General features: G+C 45.2%; 1 protein-coding gene across 2 annotated transcripts in view; it reads left to right on the plus strand.

Annotated features, from left to right (window-relative positions):
- Positions 1 to 12,928, plus strand: part of LOC139050824 (uncharacterized) — a 128,882-nt gene extending 115,954 nt beyond the window's left edge. For both annotated transcript variants that reach the window (XM_070527600.1, XM_070527599.1), the window contains exon 8: positions 12,827 to 12,928. In XM_070527600.1, coding sequence (XP_070383701.1) covers positions 12,827 to 12,850 — 24 coding nt within the window. In that variant the 3' untranslated portion in view covers positions 12,851 to 12,928. The remainder of the gene's footprint in view (positions 1 to 12,826) is intronic.
- Positions 12,929 to 17,742: the final 4,814 nt, after the last annotated feature.

Consider the following 17,742-nt stretch of genomic DNA (forward strand, 5'->3'; position numbering starts at 1 on the left):
CCGGACAAAAGCCTTAAAAAACATCAACAAGTGGCATGGCGGAAGCTACGAACTAACACCTTTCCCAACCCCTATATATACTCAAAGGCCTACCCAGGAATCTACACCCCCGAATGTAAGCTCTGCGGGGTCACAAAGGCAGATTTAAAACACATTTTATTCGACTGCGACAATATAAAACCGAAAAGAGAATGGCAACTCTCTAAAGAGCAAGCGCATAACATGTGGCACTAGATGAACTGATCGGACGGGCACCTCACGCACCCTGGAAGCCCATTAAAGTAAACCAAATCCTTTCTGTTGACGAAATAAAGTTTTTACCACCAGCAACACAAGTGAATCTTTAACGTACCCCCGACACACCCGACGCGGACACTTTTGCATTTCTCCCCCATTGAAATGCGGGTGCGGCAGCTGCGATGTCATCTCGCGATCTCGTGCATAGCAGTGCAGACCCATAGGCACTAAGCCACCGCGGCGGGTACTGACGATGTGGATGTAATGACCAGAAGAAAGCGACATAGACAAAGCGACCCGGACACTATGAAAATGGTTCAGACGTTTCTTATAACTGCGGGAAAAAACGAGGACAAAAGAAAAGAACACACACCACACCACGAGTGCAGACTGCCAACTGTTTATTTTTGGAAAGCAAGCCACATACATTTCATTCGGGAACCTGTTCACGTTTCTGCATCGTTACTCTCACATGTGCCAACAAACATAAGCACGTAAAAGAATATGTACTGGGCAACAGGGTATCCAAGATTGCGACAAGCGATCTCCAAAATAACCATGAGCCAATCTTACAGCATCATAAAAGAAGGAGAGATAAAATAGAAGAAGAGTAAGAGACTGCGAAAATCTGAAGGAAACGGGTATGGCACTTACCAATAACCAGTGTAGAGGCGAAACATTAGGCCATAAAATCGTTTGAAGAAAGCCAAAAGAGCGACAAAAAACCAAAAATAAGAGGAACATAACAACAAAGGGGGATATCACACCGATCAACAAATGAGGAAATGACGGTATGAAGTGATGAACCCTCAAAATATGGCCTAGTGAAAATAACCATGGAAAGTGGGGATGGCAGCGACTGTTGAATTTACAAACGTGACTATTGAAAGAGTGATACCTGTTGAAAAAGCTAACGTTTGGCGGCACTCACAGCACAAAACGCCAACAAGAAACAAAACAAAAATAAACAAGAAACAAAAACCTCACACCGCCAAAAGGAATATTTTAAAAGGAATTTTCCCCGAAATTGACCTCTGGAGGCAACGAGACAGATGGCGGGCTGATACATTTGTCGGCATTTTTATATGTGAAACGCTTCGATGATCTCTCTGTCAGTGTGATCCCTCTAAAAGAACCGGCACGTCGTTTCACCAAAAATTGCTTTGCAAGAATTGTTTCTTCCGCCCTCTTCCTCTGCATCTGCCTCATTGCATGGCCAAAGGGTCTCCTGCCTTGTTCTCTATATGCAGCTGGTGTTCCACTTTTCATTGAAGCACCTGTCCGTTTGTTCAAAATAAATCTTGCCACATGTCTAGGGAATCGAATACACTACCCCACAAACACAATCTGTGTAGTGCGTTTTCTGCATCGTTGAACATTGTGGCCCACTATTTCTCTTCCCTGTAAACATGGGGAACACTCTACTGAGCATGCATGGAGCCGAAAAAACGATCTTGACCCCGTAGCGGCTGGCCACTTTTTCGCTGATGTGCGAAACTCGATGAATATAGGGTATGACCTACAGACATACCGTGGATACAGGGGAAGACTTACAGGGTATACTCGAAAAAGGGCCGATGTTTTCGTTCGAGCCGTTACCTGAGCGATCGGAGCTTTTTGCCCTTGTGCGTCTAATGCGGCAGCGAGTCCTGGAAAAGCAGCGGGAACGCGCTGTGGGGGACGGTATGGACTGCCTGCAGCGCACCGTAAGTGATCAGTGGGGGAAAAAGAACCCCTTCAGGAAAGTAGTGAGCTACATCAAGAAAAATGACCTCGCCATCTGACAGGCAGATAAAGGAGGAGGCTTCGTGGTTATGCCTGCTGCCACCTTTGACAGAAAGGCAACTGAAGCTGTAAAAAATAATTTCGAGATGGCTGATTTCCTCCCGAAGAGACAGAAACGACTTGCCGTCAAGTTTCTAAAAAATCATTCACCTGGATTTGTTAAGGAATGTAGTTGAGAGCGAAGGAACGAGCCACCTTGAGACGTCTTGACTGGAAAGACACATAAATCGGGCAGCCCCCTGATATCCATCATTTCAGAAAAAGACACTTCGCAAAGGATAATTGGGAACTTTCTTCAATGAAACCTGCAGATGATAGTTGGCAAGGACCCTTTTATAGTCCGATCTTCCACCAAAGTCGTCAGACACCAGGAAGAAGATCTTCCTAGGGCTACAAAGGGGTTCTCGATTGACATTGAGGACTTGTCCTACTCAATCCCACATGACGGTACGTTCACAGCTATTAAGCCACAAATTCAAGAGACTAAAGAAGTAGCCTGTCGCAATACGGCAGGGGTGAGCTCAGAGGATTTCCTCGAACTGTTAACCTTTTATTTGAGTTCCACAGTATTGCCTTTTATGGAAATCGCTCTGTGAAGATGGCTGGAATATGTATAGGTTCTTTAGTTGCACCTATTGAGATATATATCTGCAAGCGTTTGATAAACGAGTGCAGCAATTATTTTCCGGGAATCAAGTCGTGTACAATTTCCTTTATGTTGATGACTCCTTAGTCATAGCCTACGTGCCCGCACAATATAAGCTTAATAGTGCGGTAGATAACCTATATGAGATATTCCAATCAGCTTCGAGGCGGCACCTTTTCACCCACTAGTTAGGCAGGGTTATATACCACCCTTCAGTTTTTGGAGCTCCGTCATAATTTTTAGCCAAAACACATCTGTTTGTATTACAACCCAAGGACAAAGAAGGCCCCACTGTCGTTTGAAAGTGCACATTCCTAACTAGTTAAGGGAGCCAACATAGCCTAGCTTGTAAGTCCGCCCTGAAAAAAACATGCGAACACAAGTTAGAAACCAGTTTCAATCCGCAAGTTAAGTCGTTTTTTCGGCTCCATGAAAGCTCAGCAGAGTGTGCCCCATTATTACAGATAATGTAAAGAATACGCCACAATAATCAACCATTCACAAAACGCACTACACAGTTTGTGCTTGTGGGTTAGTGTATTCGATTGCCTTGACTTGTGACAACATTTATATTGGACAAACGGGCAGGTATTTCAGTGAAAGGGCACGAGAACACCAGTGGCTTGTAAAGAACAAGGCAGGAGAAACGTTGGCCCTGCACTGTGACAGATGCGGAGGAATAAAAGAGCGCGGAAGAAACTACCCTTCCAAACCCATTTTGACTACGACAACGTTCCTGTTCTAGTGGAGGGATCAGACTGTGAAGGAGATTGTCGAAGCGTTCTACCTACAAAAAGAATAACTACACATGTATTCGCACGCCATCTGTCTCGTTGCTTCCAGAAGAAGTGATGTTTCTGGAATATGTATTTTAAAAAAAATGGCGGTCTAAGTTTTTTTTTGGTGTTGTTCGTTGTAGGTGCTTTGTGCTGGGAGTGCAACCGAGCGTTGGTTTTTTTCACCAGGTCTCACTCTTTCCATAGTCCCGTTTGTAAATTCAATAGTCGGCGTCATTCCCAATTTGCATGGTTGTTTTCATCAAGCCATGTGTTGAGCCTTCGTCCCTTCGTGACGTCATTTCCACATTTGTTCATCGGCGTGATATTCCCCGTTTGTTGTTACGTTGTTTTCTTGTTTTTGTATTGCCCGTTTTCCTTTCTTCAAACAATTCTATGGCCTCATCCTTCGCCTTTACATTGGTTATTTGTTGGTTGCCTTATTCGTTCTCCTTCACATTTTAGCGATCTCTGCCTGTTTTTCTTTCTGTGTTTTTCTTTCCGTGTTTTTCTTTCTGTTTTTTTTTATTTTATGTCTCCCTCTTTTATAATGCGCTAAGATTGGCTCGTGGTTATTTTGGCCATCGCTTGTCGCAATCACTGATACACTGTTACCCAGCAGATAACCTTTTACGTTTGTACGTTTATCGGCACACTTGAGAGTGACAATGCGACACGTGCAGAGTTTCCCGAACAGGTTCCCGCAAATACGCTGCGCTTGGCCAAGAGGCAACAGCCCGCGCTAGCTTCTAATCGTCGTCGTCGTCTTCACACTGCTGGCCTTTCGTGATCGCACATATTGTGCCGTAGCAATATATATGTATGTTGCTTGCTTTCAAAAAATAAACACTTGGCACTCTGCGCTTGTGCTGTGGTGTGTGTTTCTTTCTTGTCCTTGTTTTTTTCGTGCAGTTATAAGAAACGTCTAAAGCTATGAACCGACTAGCCCTCCAGAACGTCCTACTATGACAATGGTGGTATGACGATACGATTCCTAAATGATTGACATGTTACATTGACGATAATGTGACGACGAAGGATTGAGGACAAGGACTGATGGCGTATGTGTGACTGGATAGCACGGCGACGACTTCATTCCAAGGACTGTATAACGACAAAGCTATGACAAGAAGCGGATGAGGAAGCTTCATTGATGTTGAAGAAACATGCACGATCGTATGATGAGGCCTGTTGCATGCCGATGCAATAACGCCGGTGGCATGGCTATGGCGGCATAATCTTCAGTGAATGACGACAGTTACGACACAATGACGAATTTATAATGACGTTGATAGAATGACGAAACCATTTGATGAACCATGACGACACTGGGATGACGTTTGCGAAGTGATGAAATTGCAAAGGGAGCAGCACGACGACAGTGGTATGAAGATGGCTGTGTGACTGCAACAGAATTACGAGTGTCAGGTGAGCGAGTTAAAATGCCGAAGATGGAGCAAGCGCGACGCATCACACAATGCTTTGAAAGCGGCAACATGATGAACAATACATGACAAGGACGCAATGAAGACGGTAGCATGACAATCGTATGAATTCATTAGGATGAAAAGGGGGGTACGATTAGAATGGCGTGACAGTGACTCAATTAGCAAAACACGTTGCGGGACTTGGTGATTAAAACACTTTGGCGGGCTAGTTGGTTACAATCCATGGTAGAGTGTATAAGCGCGACAGTACGAGGACATCGGAAGAAACAGATACACAGACACAGCTCTTCGCTTTCAGCTATGGATTTTATAATCGCACGCATCGATAAAAATACACCGTACGAGTGGAAACAAATGTAACAGCAAAGAAGAACATTCAGTGGTGAATTTCGATAAACCATGCATGTGTGCGAAGCACAGGGAAAACATGTACTGCAGTTATCACAAAGATAAACCGAGGAATCGTATCTCCTTTTCAGGTAGCGATACCGAAGGCTTGCTTACGCACTTTTCCTCTAATTTTGCAATCTCGTAGGCCTCCACAATCTCCTTCGTCATCCTGTTGTTGGTGATGCAATTTTTTCTTAAGGACACTGAAAAACAGTATGGGAAGGCCACCCACTCTTCATGTCTATCCCTGTCCTCGTCAAGAATGTAGCACTGAATTATTTGCTTTGGCAAAAAAAAAATTATGGCAATTACGTCGGGACGGTGACGGCATGATGAGGATCGCATTAGGAAACTGGAGGGACGTTACGCATGAAATACATGACGACTGTGTGACGACGATGGCAAGATGTCGGTGGTGCGGCAAAGCTGGTGCGACAACGGAATGAGCATGGTGGCACCATGCGTGCGAGCACAAACTAGTGGACAAAGTTATTAGAGAATTTGCGAGAAGGGTAGACGTAGAAGGCGTGGCGACAATGGTGTGACGAGAGTCGTATGACGAGCCTGGGGTGACGGTCGAAAACCACAGCGGCGTACCACCGACGGTACGGCAACGAATTCATGAAGGTTTTATGACGTATTTGGCGGGACGACGAAAGCTTGACGATACTCGTTTGACGCGGCTGGAAACGCGACGATGAAACAACCAAGACGGCATCACCACCACGAGTGCATACCTTCACTGGCATAAGCTGTTGGACAACTTCGATCAGTGGGTCCTTCTAATAAGCGTGAGGCTCTCGCATAACCAAGCTGTAATGCCGGCGCCGATACAATGACTGCGATGGCATTGCGACCACAAACACATGCCAAGTGGCCCGAATTAGCACGCAACTTCGGCCCATGGGTCGATTTAATAGGACGCACCAACGGACGGACTGATTGACAGACCTGTCTAATGTTACGTCAGACGCAAGCGCCAACAATCCAGTGTGTGACCTGAAGAGGTGAGAAATGGTACTCGGCTGTTCGGCAAAGCATGGCGCGGATATTCGCACCCCCTTCCGAGTACAGAGGTAAACATATATGCAGAGCTGCTTCTCGCAGGTACGCTTTCCTGTCACCACATGTGCTCGCGATGAACCCGCACAAACATGAGGGCGTAGTTTGTGCCGTGAAGCATTTCGACGGCAATCAATGCTAGCGCGGCGTACGGCTTACTACCCTAAGGTGCATTTAGAAGCGTTCCTAGGTAGCAGGGTGGTTATATGACATGATATTTACGCGTAATGTTCCTAAAGCACACAAAATGCGCGATTGCAAACTCCGAGAGGAACAGAAATATTGCGGTGAAGGCTTTAAGAGAAATTCGGCAACGGGCAATATAACAGCTATGTAAGCGATTCGGCAAGAGTCGCCGGTGGCGTTTGTAAGCGCAGCAGAATGTGCGACAGGCATGCTGAACGCGTTTGTGCGACAGGCATGCTGAACCACCGCCAAAGACTCGTTTTTTTTTTTTTGAGGATCTCCTCACGTTCGTAGAGTGTGCGCGGCACAAGAAACACTGCTGGGCTGGATGTCTTTGTTGGACGCCTGCACATGTTTGCCTGACTTTTGAGTGTGTTTTCAGCCACCTTTAACTTCGCTGGCACGCCCTTTTGTGTTCCTGAAAATTCAACTCCCGTGTAATAAAGTATAAAAAGAACAGTCAGCGGTGGCGTTGCGGTTACGTCTGTACTTGATACGCCGCGATCCAGGGTTTATTTATTTATTATTTTCGTGTTTATTTTCCCGGGCCTAGCATTCTTTTCTTGCGTTTTTTTCATCTTTCTTTATTTTTATCTTCGGCAATGTCTTGGACGTGGCGGAAAAAATTTTCGCCACTTGGATGCGATAACGGCAAGTGACCGCAAGCAACACGTCCTGACGTCACTCAACCAAGAGATCTGATGCGAAATCGGGTCATGTATATGAGTACGCTGATTGCGCTGTTTCTTCGATAAGTTTACCCTGCTCTTATTGACCCGTGCCTTCTTGTGCGTGTAAGAGTAACACCAGAAACTTCCGTGCGTCACCCGACAGCAACTACGAAGCTTTACCTTGTAAGATGTATAAAGGGGGAAAACCATTCATCACGTCAGGAAAGCTGTCAGAGACAAAAACAAGTAACACGAAAGTACGGAATCAAACTGCTATCAAACCCACGTGCCCCGAATAGGAATCGATAATTTTCCTGCAATGACAGCTAACTAGACGGCTGAATTGATACGAGGGACGTGCTGGTTCAACGGCGGAAGGAACCCCGGCGGTGCAGGAATGACGCATACGCAGAACGGCGAAGAAGAGCGAGTAGTTGCAGATCACCGCGGCCCAAAGATATTCTAGTACAAACCACGATGACAGAATGACTTGTGCTGACAACGTGGTCGGTTGTGGAAGCGTGTGCCGTTGTCCGGTATGAATGTGCAAGCTGGACTAGTGTGTCCGTCATCTATGAACACCTACAGATCGTGTATGATAAAGAGGTAACGTCTCAGGCAATGCATCGCAGGGCAACGAGTTCTGCCAGAGTGGTTTCTTCCAGCTGATTCCACGCTACGACAGCAGTCTCCTTGTTGGTGGTGACTATGTAGACAATTAGTGCGTGTTGTGTAGTTGATGATGCCGTGGTGTATTCTGTTTATATCCGGTAATGATTCCGTGTGAAAATTAATGACGAAACCTACTTTCGAAACGTACCTCGCATTTTATGTGCATTTTATGTTTCTAAAAACATATCTTTGCGCGCTTTACACAAGTTCAATACTGAAATGTCGTCTATAATATACTGAACAAAAACAACCACTGCATGCTCAGTTAGAAAAGCAGCCCTCAGGCGCACTGTCACTGATTACCATCGAAGTATGTCCCTTCTGGATCACGTTTGCGCAGAATCCCCTCTGCATTGCAATACGTAGATTGTGTAGACGAAGCTATGACAAATTAGAAGTGGGTATACTCTACGTACACACCCGTAAATGATTTTAAACGTAAGCAGAGCGATGACGACCAACACGACGCTCTCACTCGCGCTACTAATCTTAAAATTTTTGTAACTGATTTCCATAGGGATGTGCCAAAAGCATTATCCCACCGAAGCGTCGAGAAGGAACTGCGTTTAGCGAAAAAGCAAGTGGTACGACAAGGGTCGCTCGTGCCTGGTGGCGAACGAAAACTGAAGGTTACTTGAAGAGCGCTTGGCGGAGCTAACTGAACTGAGAAGAGTTGCGCTTCACTGCTTTCGTCAGTTAGCTATCGTGCTGCTCCGTGGATTGCAGTTTCGACTTCCACGTCTTCACAACTGTGAAGTGCTCCGATTCGACAGGACGTCCACCGATCATTTAGTGAATCGGTAGCGAAGCGCAAATGCAGCAAAGGCTTATTTGCGATACGCATGCGTTGTCAAAGCATCGAGTCGAAGGCCACCAAATCGAACGCCTTTTTCCAACTCTGGAAGCGCGCACAAGTAGCTGCGGCAGTTGTCGAAGCAGTGAGGAGCACAGTGATTTGCGGACGCTGTGCCGAGACAGGCACGCAGAACGCTGCTCTACACCGCACACGGGAAAAGCTCTGACGCGAGATAACATTTAATCAGCCGTTCAACAAGCCTGACGTATTCCAACTTAAAAGATAGTGAAAGCAACGAGAACATCGGACGTACTTGAACAAAATCACTGACCAATCCTTTATAACGTACTTCTAAAGAAACCTGAAGAAAGACGTCGGACGCACTTTTAGGCAAAGCATAGATAGATAGATAGATAGATAGATAGATAGATAGATAGATAGATAGATAGATAGATAGATAGATATAGATATAGATATAGATATAGATAGATATAGATAGATAGATAGATAGATAGATAGATAGATAGATAGATAGATAGATAGATAGATAGATAGATAGATAGATAGATAGATAGATAGATAGATAGATAGATAGATTCAAAGCCTCCAAAGAAGGGGATCAATACTAATCGCCATAAAAAGTATTCGTGAGGAATCAGATAATGAAGAAGTATGTAGGACCTTCTAAATTTCTGGTGCTTACCTCCTTGACAAATGTCTGAGGAAGTTTTTTACAGTCTTCAATAGTGTTTTGTAGAAAAGAATGCTTGCAAGATTTCGTATATCCATGAAGTCACTGCATACAGACTCAATTGAAAAGACGGCGGGAATTACTATAAAGAATTAGCAGGAGAGCACCATGATAGCAGTTATAGTATAGTTTGTGGAATAAATGAAAAAGACAATTGGTCCTGTGGCGCACTGAAAAAGGTGGAAGACAGTGGGATGGCTTGATGTTTTCACTGATGTTTTAGGCTGGATCTAGATGCTCAGGCTTGGGATGAGACCTTTATACGGTGCCGAGGGTGTTCACGCTGTTAAAAACGTCTCGTCTTCGGTCACGACGACGAGCTTATCCCAAACCCATCGCTATGGGCCTGAGCGTCACCTTCACCTATATATATTTATTCATTCATTTTTTGCACAGGTATTGGTCTGTGAACATATTTCTACTTGTTTTCTTGAGGACCATGTATTGGATGGTTACACTATGTGGAAGCAAATGTTATGCGGCTTGCTATCCATGAATAAAACAATGATCCGGAGATATTGTATTACATATAACTACGTTTTGTCTTCTTAAGCATTAGGAATTGTTATTAGTAATACCTAACATTAAGAGGACAACCTAGAAAATATACCTATTCGCCTCTGAAATGGCTTATTCCAAATTTTCTTGCAACCGCAACTTTCATACTTTACAAAAAATATAGGGGACTGCACTTTTGGGCATCAATCTTCCATGATTTGCGTCATTTATTTAAACTCATCGCTTAGTTCGAAATTCCCACCAGTGCACAATTTTCGCATTTCTATTTTTTAGCTCTCTCTGTCTTACATATTTCTTGTCATAGCGCAAATCGTTTTTGATCTAACGACCCTTACGTAGCGTAATATATCTGGTTATTTTGCTGTCATTTATGTATTGTTGTCCTGTCGTTCCCTGTGCTCGCAGTCAGGAGCGCAGCCACATGTACGACATTCGCTTTTACCTTAGCTGCCATGTAAAACTTGATCTCTCGTGGGTTTGAATAAAATTGTCGCTTTATTTAGAGCAGCTAACGTCGATTTAGGCCATGCTCCCGAGCTGCGCGGACTAAGACAATGTTGGCATAGACCCGCATGCCTCCAGCACGCAGACGTAGCACGGCAGCTCACCATTGCGTTGGGTGCCACTAACAGATGCGCACGCGGCAGAAGTGTCCGCTAGAACACGACGCGAAATGTCAGCCCCAGGAGCGTGTTCGGGTTTGGAGTACAGATCGCGGATGCCGACGTAGTGGAACATTTGTATGTCCCACACTCTTACGCAGAGTCGACGGTCACGCGCTTTACGACACCACGTAGTGTGACCTGAGCACACTGCGCAAGCTATCGAAGTGTTTCTCTATTTCGTTTCGTTATTACGGGATTGAGAACTAGCACTTTTATATTTTCATGAGCATTAGGTCGATGATTGTTGAAAAGAGAACACTGCAAAACGTGCGCTGCGCTACTGTCTGCCTCTCACCGCTTTCAACAAACTATTGTGACATCATCAGGTAAAAGCGCAAGAGATTTGCCGAATCAGATGACGCATGCAACGGCGAAACTGTCACATAATGTAGAATAAATGAAGGAATCAGAATGTTAATTTGGATCGCACGTTGACTTATGCATGAACACTGAACTGACTTGATCCCTCACATTAATTTTTATGACCGGCGAAGGTCCTTGAACGATACGTTGGTCACAAAAGCGTAAGCTTTCGGCCTAGCCATAGGTTCCTGTTCAATCGCTTAATCGCCTTTCTACTACTCATTACAATTTATTACCGTATCTATACACCTAAAATAAGCTCCGTTGACACGGTGTCTAATGTCAGGTGTCATTAGACAATTCTGAAATAGCGTCACAGGGTGCAGACATCAGACTACGGGAAGTCGCAAATGCACATGATGTCGAAAATGGCAGGGCGAGTGTAGAGGTTATTAAGACGCAAATATATTTCCACTGGTTCCGCATACGTTGTGGAACGTTGAGCTGCCGTATGTTTCAATAGCGCCTTTCACACTTTTCCTAAGTGCACCGTGGGTCACGTAAAAAATGCATGTCTTCAATATGAATGAAATATAAAAGACCAGACGTGGACGCTGGGTTTCCAGAGTCCGAATCTTCCACAGGACATCTCATTCGTAACGTATCCCGCACTCAAGGTAACCCGAGGCAATCCTGAAAACACCCTACGTACGGCTTTCGCCATGCATTGTTACGCTCAGAGACGATGACATGGAAATGGTAGGCTTCTTTGTAAGATCCGAAAAGGAAACAAGTTCCTAGGAAGATAAATTATTCATTCTTTATCGAGGCTCTCGGGCTTCGCGTGTCTTGCGTGCGCTGTTTATCCTGTAAGCCGTGGTTAATCGAAATATCCTTAATTGGCACTCTCCCGTACAGATTAAAATAGCTTTGACAAGCAAACGTAGGTATCACGTACCACTGTTTGAGTTATGAGGACATTGCACCACATAGGACAAGACTCTTCAGCACTGTTTGAGCAATAAATGTCTTTGGTGCAAGGAGAGGACATCTCACCTAAAGAGCCAAGTCCGCTTATTACATCAGGAACATTTGTTCAACCACTCCAGATCGCCTGAACTATTCCTCTTAGAGCGAACCTCTTTTTTTGAGTAAATCACGATCAGGATTTGCGAGCGACTTGCCGTTAGACGTGACTGAGAGCGCTCTTGGCACTAGCTACTGACGCCTGCCTCATTGAAGCGAAAGAGTTCGATTTATTTATCTTACCATATGACGGCTCACTGGTCACTCAGCAGGAAAACAGTTCAGTTTAATGAGTCATACACACATTCATCATAGGTGTATCAAACTTGTCTCTGAAGTACAGCAAAATATAGTCTTTCTCTACGCCCGACAAGATATGGCTATCAGAAAAGCCATAGAACAATTTTATTTTTACGTATCTTTATTTATTTATTTATTTATTTATATAAACACATTTTTACAGCGCCAATGAGAAAGCGGTAGAACTTTCAAGGAATCCTGCCAACACGGATATTCACGTAAACTTAGCAGTTCTTAATACGTCAAGGAATATTTTGCTTCATGCTTCTGAATACGTACAAAGCTTTATTTGTGCGCTAGAGTTTATGCGAAAATGTTAACGCAAGCCTTGTTGTCTTGTCGCTTATATCGCTGACTTATCTTGATTTCAATCAATGTAATTCAAATCAAGAAGCTTGAAACGCAATATCGATGAACACCCACGGAAGATATCTGATGGAACTCGCGGTCATCATAATGAGAACAAAACAAATTATTGCCATTTTATTGTGGTACTGTAAAAACACGCACATTCTTAAACGGCACGTTTTTTATATTACATTTTTGTTTCAATACAAATCGCCAAGTTATTATTCGATATGTTTTTCTTCCAGAAAATTCCATACTTCAAGCCTTAATAGCCATCGCTGCATCATTCGGATACTGGTCAACGTTTAAACAGATTCAATAAAATTACCACTCGGTTCTGAAAAGAAGTAGCGTTCGCAGCAGAGTCCTCGTTCTTTCATGCTTGAGTGAATGTTTAGATGTATGATATATGTATGAGTAAGTACAGAAGCATGAATATATTTTATAAGTTGCCGAATTGGATGACATCAGATCGGTGGACCAAATTTCAGCAGCGAAATCAGAATAATTGCTTTTTTTTAGAACAACATTTTGACAGCTACATGTGGTTCCCAACAAGAAAATCTGATTGAAAGATCGGTGAATGAAGCAGAGAGAAATTATTCTGAATAAAAAAGGCAATTTCTTATGGTTATCGGAATCTATGATATGACTGCTTCCAGTGATAATATGAAAAAACCCAGCCAAAGAAGATTGTTACCATTAGATTCGCTGCCATTTGCGCTAGAACATGGAACGCTTACCGTACTTTCAAGCGTATAAGACGTGGTCTTTTCTGATGATTCTGCCTGTGCGTCTCACACAGCGACGCATCTTATGTATGAAATTGAACCCATTGAAGATCGGATGTGCCGAATGTCTGCGCTAATGACAAAGTCGAAAGAACGTTCAGCTAACAACTTCGCTTGACGTGAAATAAAGAGTTTCATTTTGTGTATACATGAAATGCGGCGAGTTGTTTTGGCGGGTGGAGGTGGGAAGTTACCTAAATCTCTTATAAAGAGCGCTTTGTGGGAGGTGAACCTTACTTGCCTCAAAATTGCATAAGTATGGAATTTTGTGACGAAGACGCGCGCATGTGAACCCATTAGTAGCCCGTTGCAAAATGTGTGCATTTGTATAAGACGTGCGTCTTCGCAAAAGTGAATCTCATGTATCAAAAGTTTCCTAGAAATCACTGTTTTTAGTTGGAGAATATTATAGATGAATGCGGCTTTTACACCGGGAAATAGTCGAATTTTTCTCTTTAAAGATCTTTCGATACTTCGTTTACATACTCAATAAAAATAACCTAGCCTTATTTCCTGAGGGTTATGCGATTTCGCACGTAGTTCGCGAAATAAAAATTTGCTCAACCGTTCTTCCGTGTGCCGCAAAGGTTATGCACACCGGAAGCATTATTAAACAGTTCAAATATGACAATTTCCTGCTTCTTTTCTCGCACATTAGAGACAGCGCAAGCAAGATAACGAGCAGTGACATCAGGCCATGTGGCAGGACAAGAGACAGAGAGAGAGAAAGGCAAAGTAAAGACAGGGAGGTTAACCAGTGATTAGCTCCGGTTGGCTACCCTGTACTGGGGGCGTTGCAAGGGGATTCGATACGTGAGACAGAGAAGGATTTAAAAAAGGAAACAAACACCTAAACACATACACGCACGTACACACGAACTGTTTCTGTGAGCACTGTCACACAGCCCGCAAAGACGTTTTTAGTGTTAAACAGTGTCACCGTACAATCCTACATCAGACAGTGTACAGTCACAATTTGTCAAAAAGTCCGGTGTCTTTTAGGTACCGCAGCAGCGGCTTCATAGCGTATCGCGCTGATTTTCGCGTAGGCCAGTTTTCCAGGATCTTGTTTTCTGTCATTGGGCGCTTGTCCAGTTGGTCTAGGGTGGCTGAGAGGACTGCACTTTGCGGATTGAAACGAGAGCACCGACAAAGAAGGTGCGCGTTTTTTTTTTTCATTCATTGCGCCCGCAGAAGTCACAAAGGGGGCTGTTGGCCATTCCGATAAGGAAAGAGTACGCATTTGAAAATCCTACTCCAAACCATAGACGGACCAGAAGGGTGCAGTCACGTCATGAAAGCTCGGTCGGAATACGGAGCTGTAAATTAGGTCCTTGGTATGAAGGCATGCACTCCTGAACTCAGATGAATCCACTGAGCTAATGTCAGGTCACGCGCAAGTGCGGAAAGCTTCTTCGCTGAGTCGGCTCTCGAAAGAGTAGTGGCAACGCAGTTGACGCTGACATGGGCAGATCGGGCAACTGCGTCTGCTCGTTCATTGCCATGTATTCCACAATGACTAGGCAACCGCAGATATATTATATGGTGTCCTTCAACTATGCGATGGTGGACTTCTCTGATCTCTGCGACGAGCTGCTCACGTGATCCATGGCGCAGTGCTGAGAATACACTCTGTAGGACTGCCTTGGAATCACAGAATACTGACCACGCATTGGGTGGTTCCTCCTGAATGAAATGAAGAGCTGGACGCAGGGCCACCAATTCAGCAATTGTCGCTGATGATATATGTGACGTATTTAGCTGTATTTTGACGGATCTTGGTATCACCACAGCGGCAGCTCAACTTGCAGATGTGAATGAACCATCGATGTAAACATGTACGCAGCCACTGTGCACCTTATGTAAAATTTTTAATGTGGCTTGCTTCAGGGCGAACGACCGCATGTTGGGTTTCTTCATGAATCCTGGTGTGGTGAGGCGTGTTTCAGGTGTGTGCAGGCAACATAAAGGTGAGGATGGTCTTGCTGCAGGCACGTAGTTCGTTGACAATGAGGTACGATTGGCCACAATTATACGACTGAAACTCGCGTGTAGCCTTTCTGTGGGTAGAGCGCCAACATGGTGAGAAGGTAGCCGGGCAACGTGCCGAATATGCGCCCTGAGAGCGTTGGTTGCAAAGTACGTTGATATTGGGTGATCTCGAGCTATGACAATCGTTGCCGCTGCAGACGAACACCTCGGAAGGCCAGGACACATCCTTAGGGCTTGAGCTTGCAGTCCCTGGCGTACACGCAGGTTTATATTGCAAGCATTACCAAGCGCAGGAATATATATCAAAACGTTTATTTAAAGGAGAAAAAAAATGCAGAAAGCGAGTGGGTGGAGCCCCTAGTCCAGGGCCCCACTGGCTTGAGCGGTCCGCCGTGCTTGGTCGAGAAGCGCTAGTTGCATCTCCCGATCCTCGCTGGCGAGCCAAGTCTCCCACTGCTCCCTTCCGGAAAGTTTGCCGGCTATTTTTGGTGTATTAATTTTGGGTGGCCTGTTCTGGCAGTCCCACGTAATGTGGGCGAGAGTTGGCCGGCCTCCGCACCAAGGACAGCGAAGGCTGTACAGCGTTGGGTGAATGGCATTTTTCAAATAAAGGTTTGGAAATGTGTGCGTCTGTATTCGGCGCCAGTCATAAGAGTCCTGCCTGGATAGGTCAGGGTGTGGTGGACTGTACTTTCTTCGCTCGCGCCGCTGGTGCTCAAGGATGTCTCGTGGTAAAAAGGGGTTTTCGTCAGAGTGGTCGGCCGCTCGGTTGACAAAAGCACGAGCTGCGCCGTCCGCTCTCTCATTGCCCTCGAGTCCTGCGTGACCCGGGCACCAGATGATCATGTGTTTCTGCGTTAGGTTGGATCCTAATAGGTTAGTGGTGCTGTGTGGTAGCCTCCCGGTGAGGAATAGTCTACATGCGACTTGGAAATCTGTAAGAGTTATCGACGATTGTCCCAGAGCGTCCTTAGTTTTAATAGCTAGCGCGATGGCTGAAGCTTCTGCGGTATTCGCAGATGCAACTCTAGCCGTGGCACAAGTCACAAGCCCTTGATTTGCGGCCGCTCCTACCACTGCGAGGGTGTATTTGTCAGCACCACATCGAGCGACATCTGTGTAGACTGTATCCGGGTTTCCATCGAATTGCTGCATTAACTTTCGAGCTCGAGCATTTCTACGTCCCTGGTGGTATTTTGGACTCATGTTCTTAGGGATTGGGGCTACTATGATCCTTTCACGAAGGACTCTGGCCAGAGATTCGAGTTCTTCTCCCGCATACTGTGGATGAGTAGGGTAACCCACGCGGCAAAGTAATTTTCTGCCAGAGGTGGTTAAGCTAAGCCGCTCCCGTTGAGATATGAGCGTCGCTGCCCGTAGCTCCTCGTAGTTATTGTGAATCCCGAGGGCCAGCAGGCGTTCAGTAGAGGTTCCCTGTGGTAGGCCGAGAGCCGCTTTGTACGACGTTCTAATCAACGCATCTAGGGCCTTTAGTTCTGTTTTCGTGGGGTCCTGGAAAGGGAGGCTATATGTGAGACGACTTAGCACAAAAGCCTGAACGAGCCGGATCGTCTCTGTTTCCTTGAAACCTTTTCGGTGATAAGTTACTCTACGGATCATACGAGAGATCTGTTTCACCGTAGTCCTAAGGGTTTTAATGGTGTGGTCTACTCGTTTGTTGCTTTGCAGCCATAGTCCGAGGATTCGCATTTTTTGGACTTCCTTTATCTGGCTGTCTCCTAGAAAGAGGTTCACCGGCTCGTGAGTTTGACGGCCTCGCCCTCGTATCCTGATAAATTCTGATTTATCGGGAGCGCAGCTCATTCCACTGCTGCGAGCGAAGGTCTCAACAACGGTCGCTGCTTCTTGCAGGATTTCTTCTTTTTGTCCTAACGAGCCGCTGGTTGCCCATAGGGTTATATCGTCTGCATATATTGCGTACCCTAGCCCAGGTATGACGTCGAGTGATTTGGCTAAGCGTCTCATACCGATATTGAAAAGAAGGGGAGAGAGTATCGCCCCTTGCGGTGTACCTCTATTGGGCATGGGAAAAGGGTCTGAGCGCGTAGTGCCAATGCCTATTGTCGCGATGCGAGAGGTCAGGAAAGAGCGGGCGTAATCATAGATTCTTTGTCCACAACCGATGTCACTTAGCTCAGATAAGATAAGTTCATGTGAAATAGTGTCAAATGCGCTTTTTAAATCAAGAGCCAGGACGAGATGTTCCGCACCAACCGTGGTGTTGCATAGAACTTCTTCGCGAAGTAGCAGGAAAACATCTTGTGTCGACAGATGCTGGCGAAAGCCGAATATGTTAGTAGGAAATGGGTTGCGGTCTTCAATGTAAGACGTGAGACGTGTGTGGATCACCTTCTCAA

This window comes from Dermacentor albipictus, chromosome 10 (genome assembly GCF_038994185.2).
Source record: "Dermacentor albipictus isolate Rhodes 1998 colony chromosome 10, USDA_Dalb.pri_finalv2, whole genome shotgun sequence".
Classification (NCBI taxonomy): Eukaryota; Metazoa; Arthropoda; class Arachnida; order Ixodida; family Ixodidae; genus Dermacentor; species Dermacentor albipictus.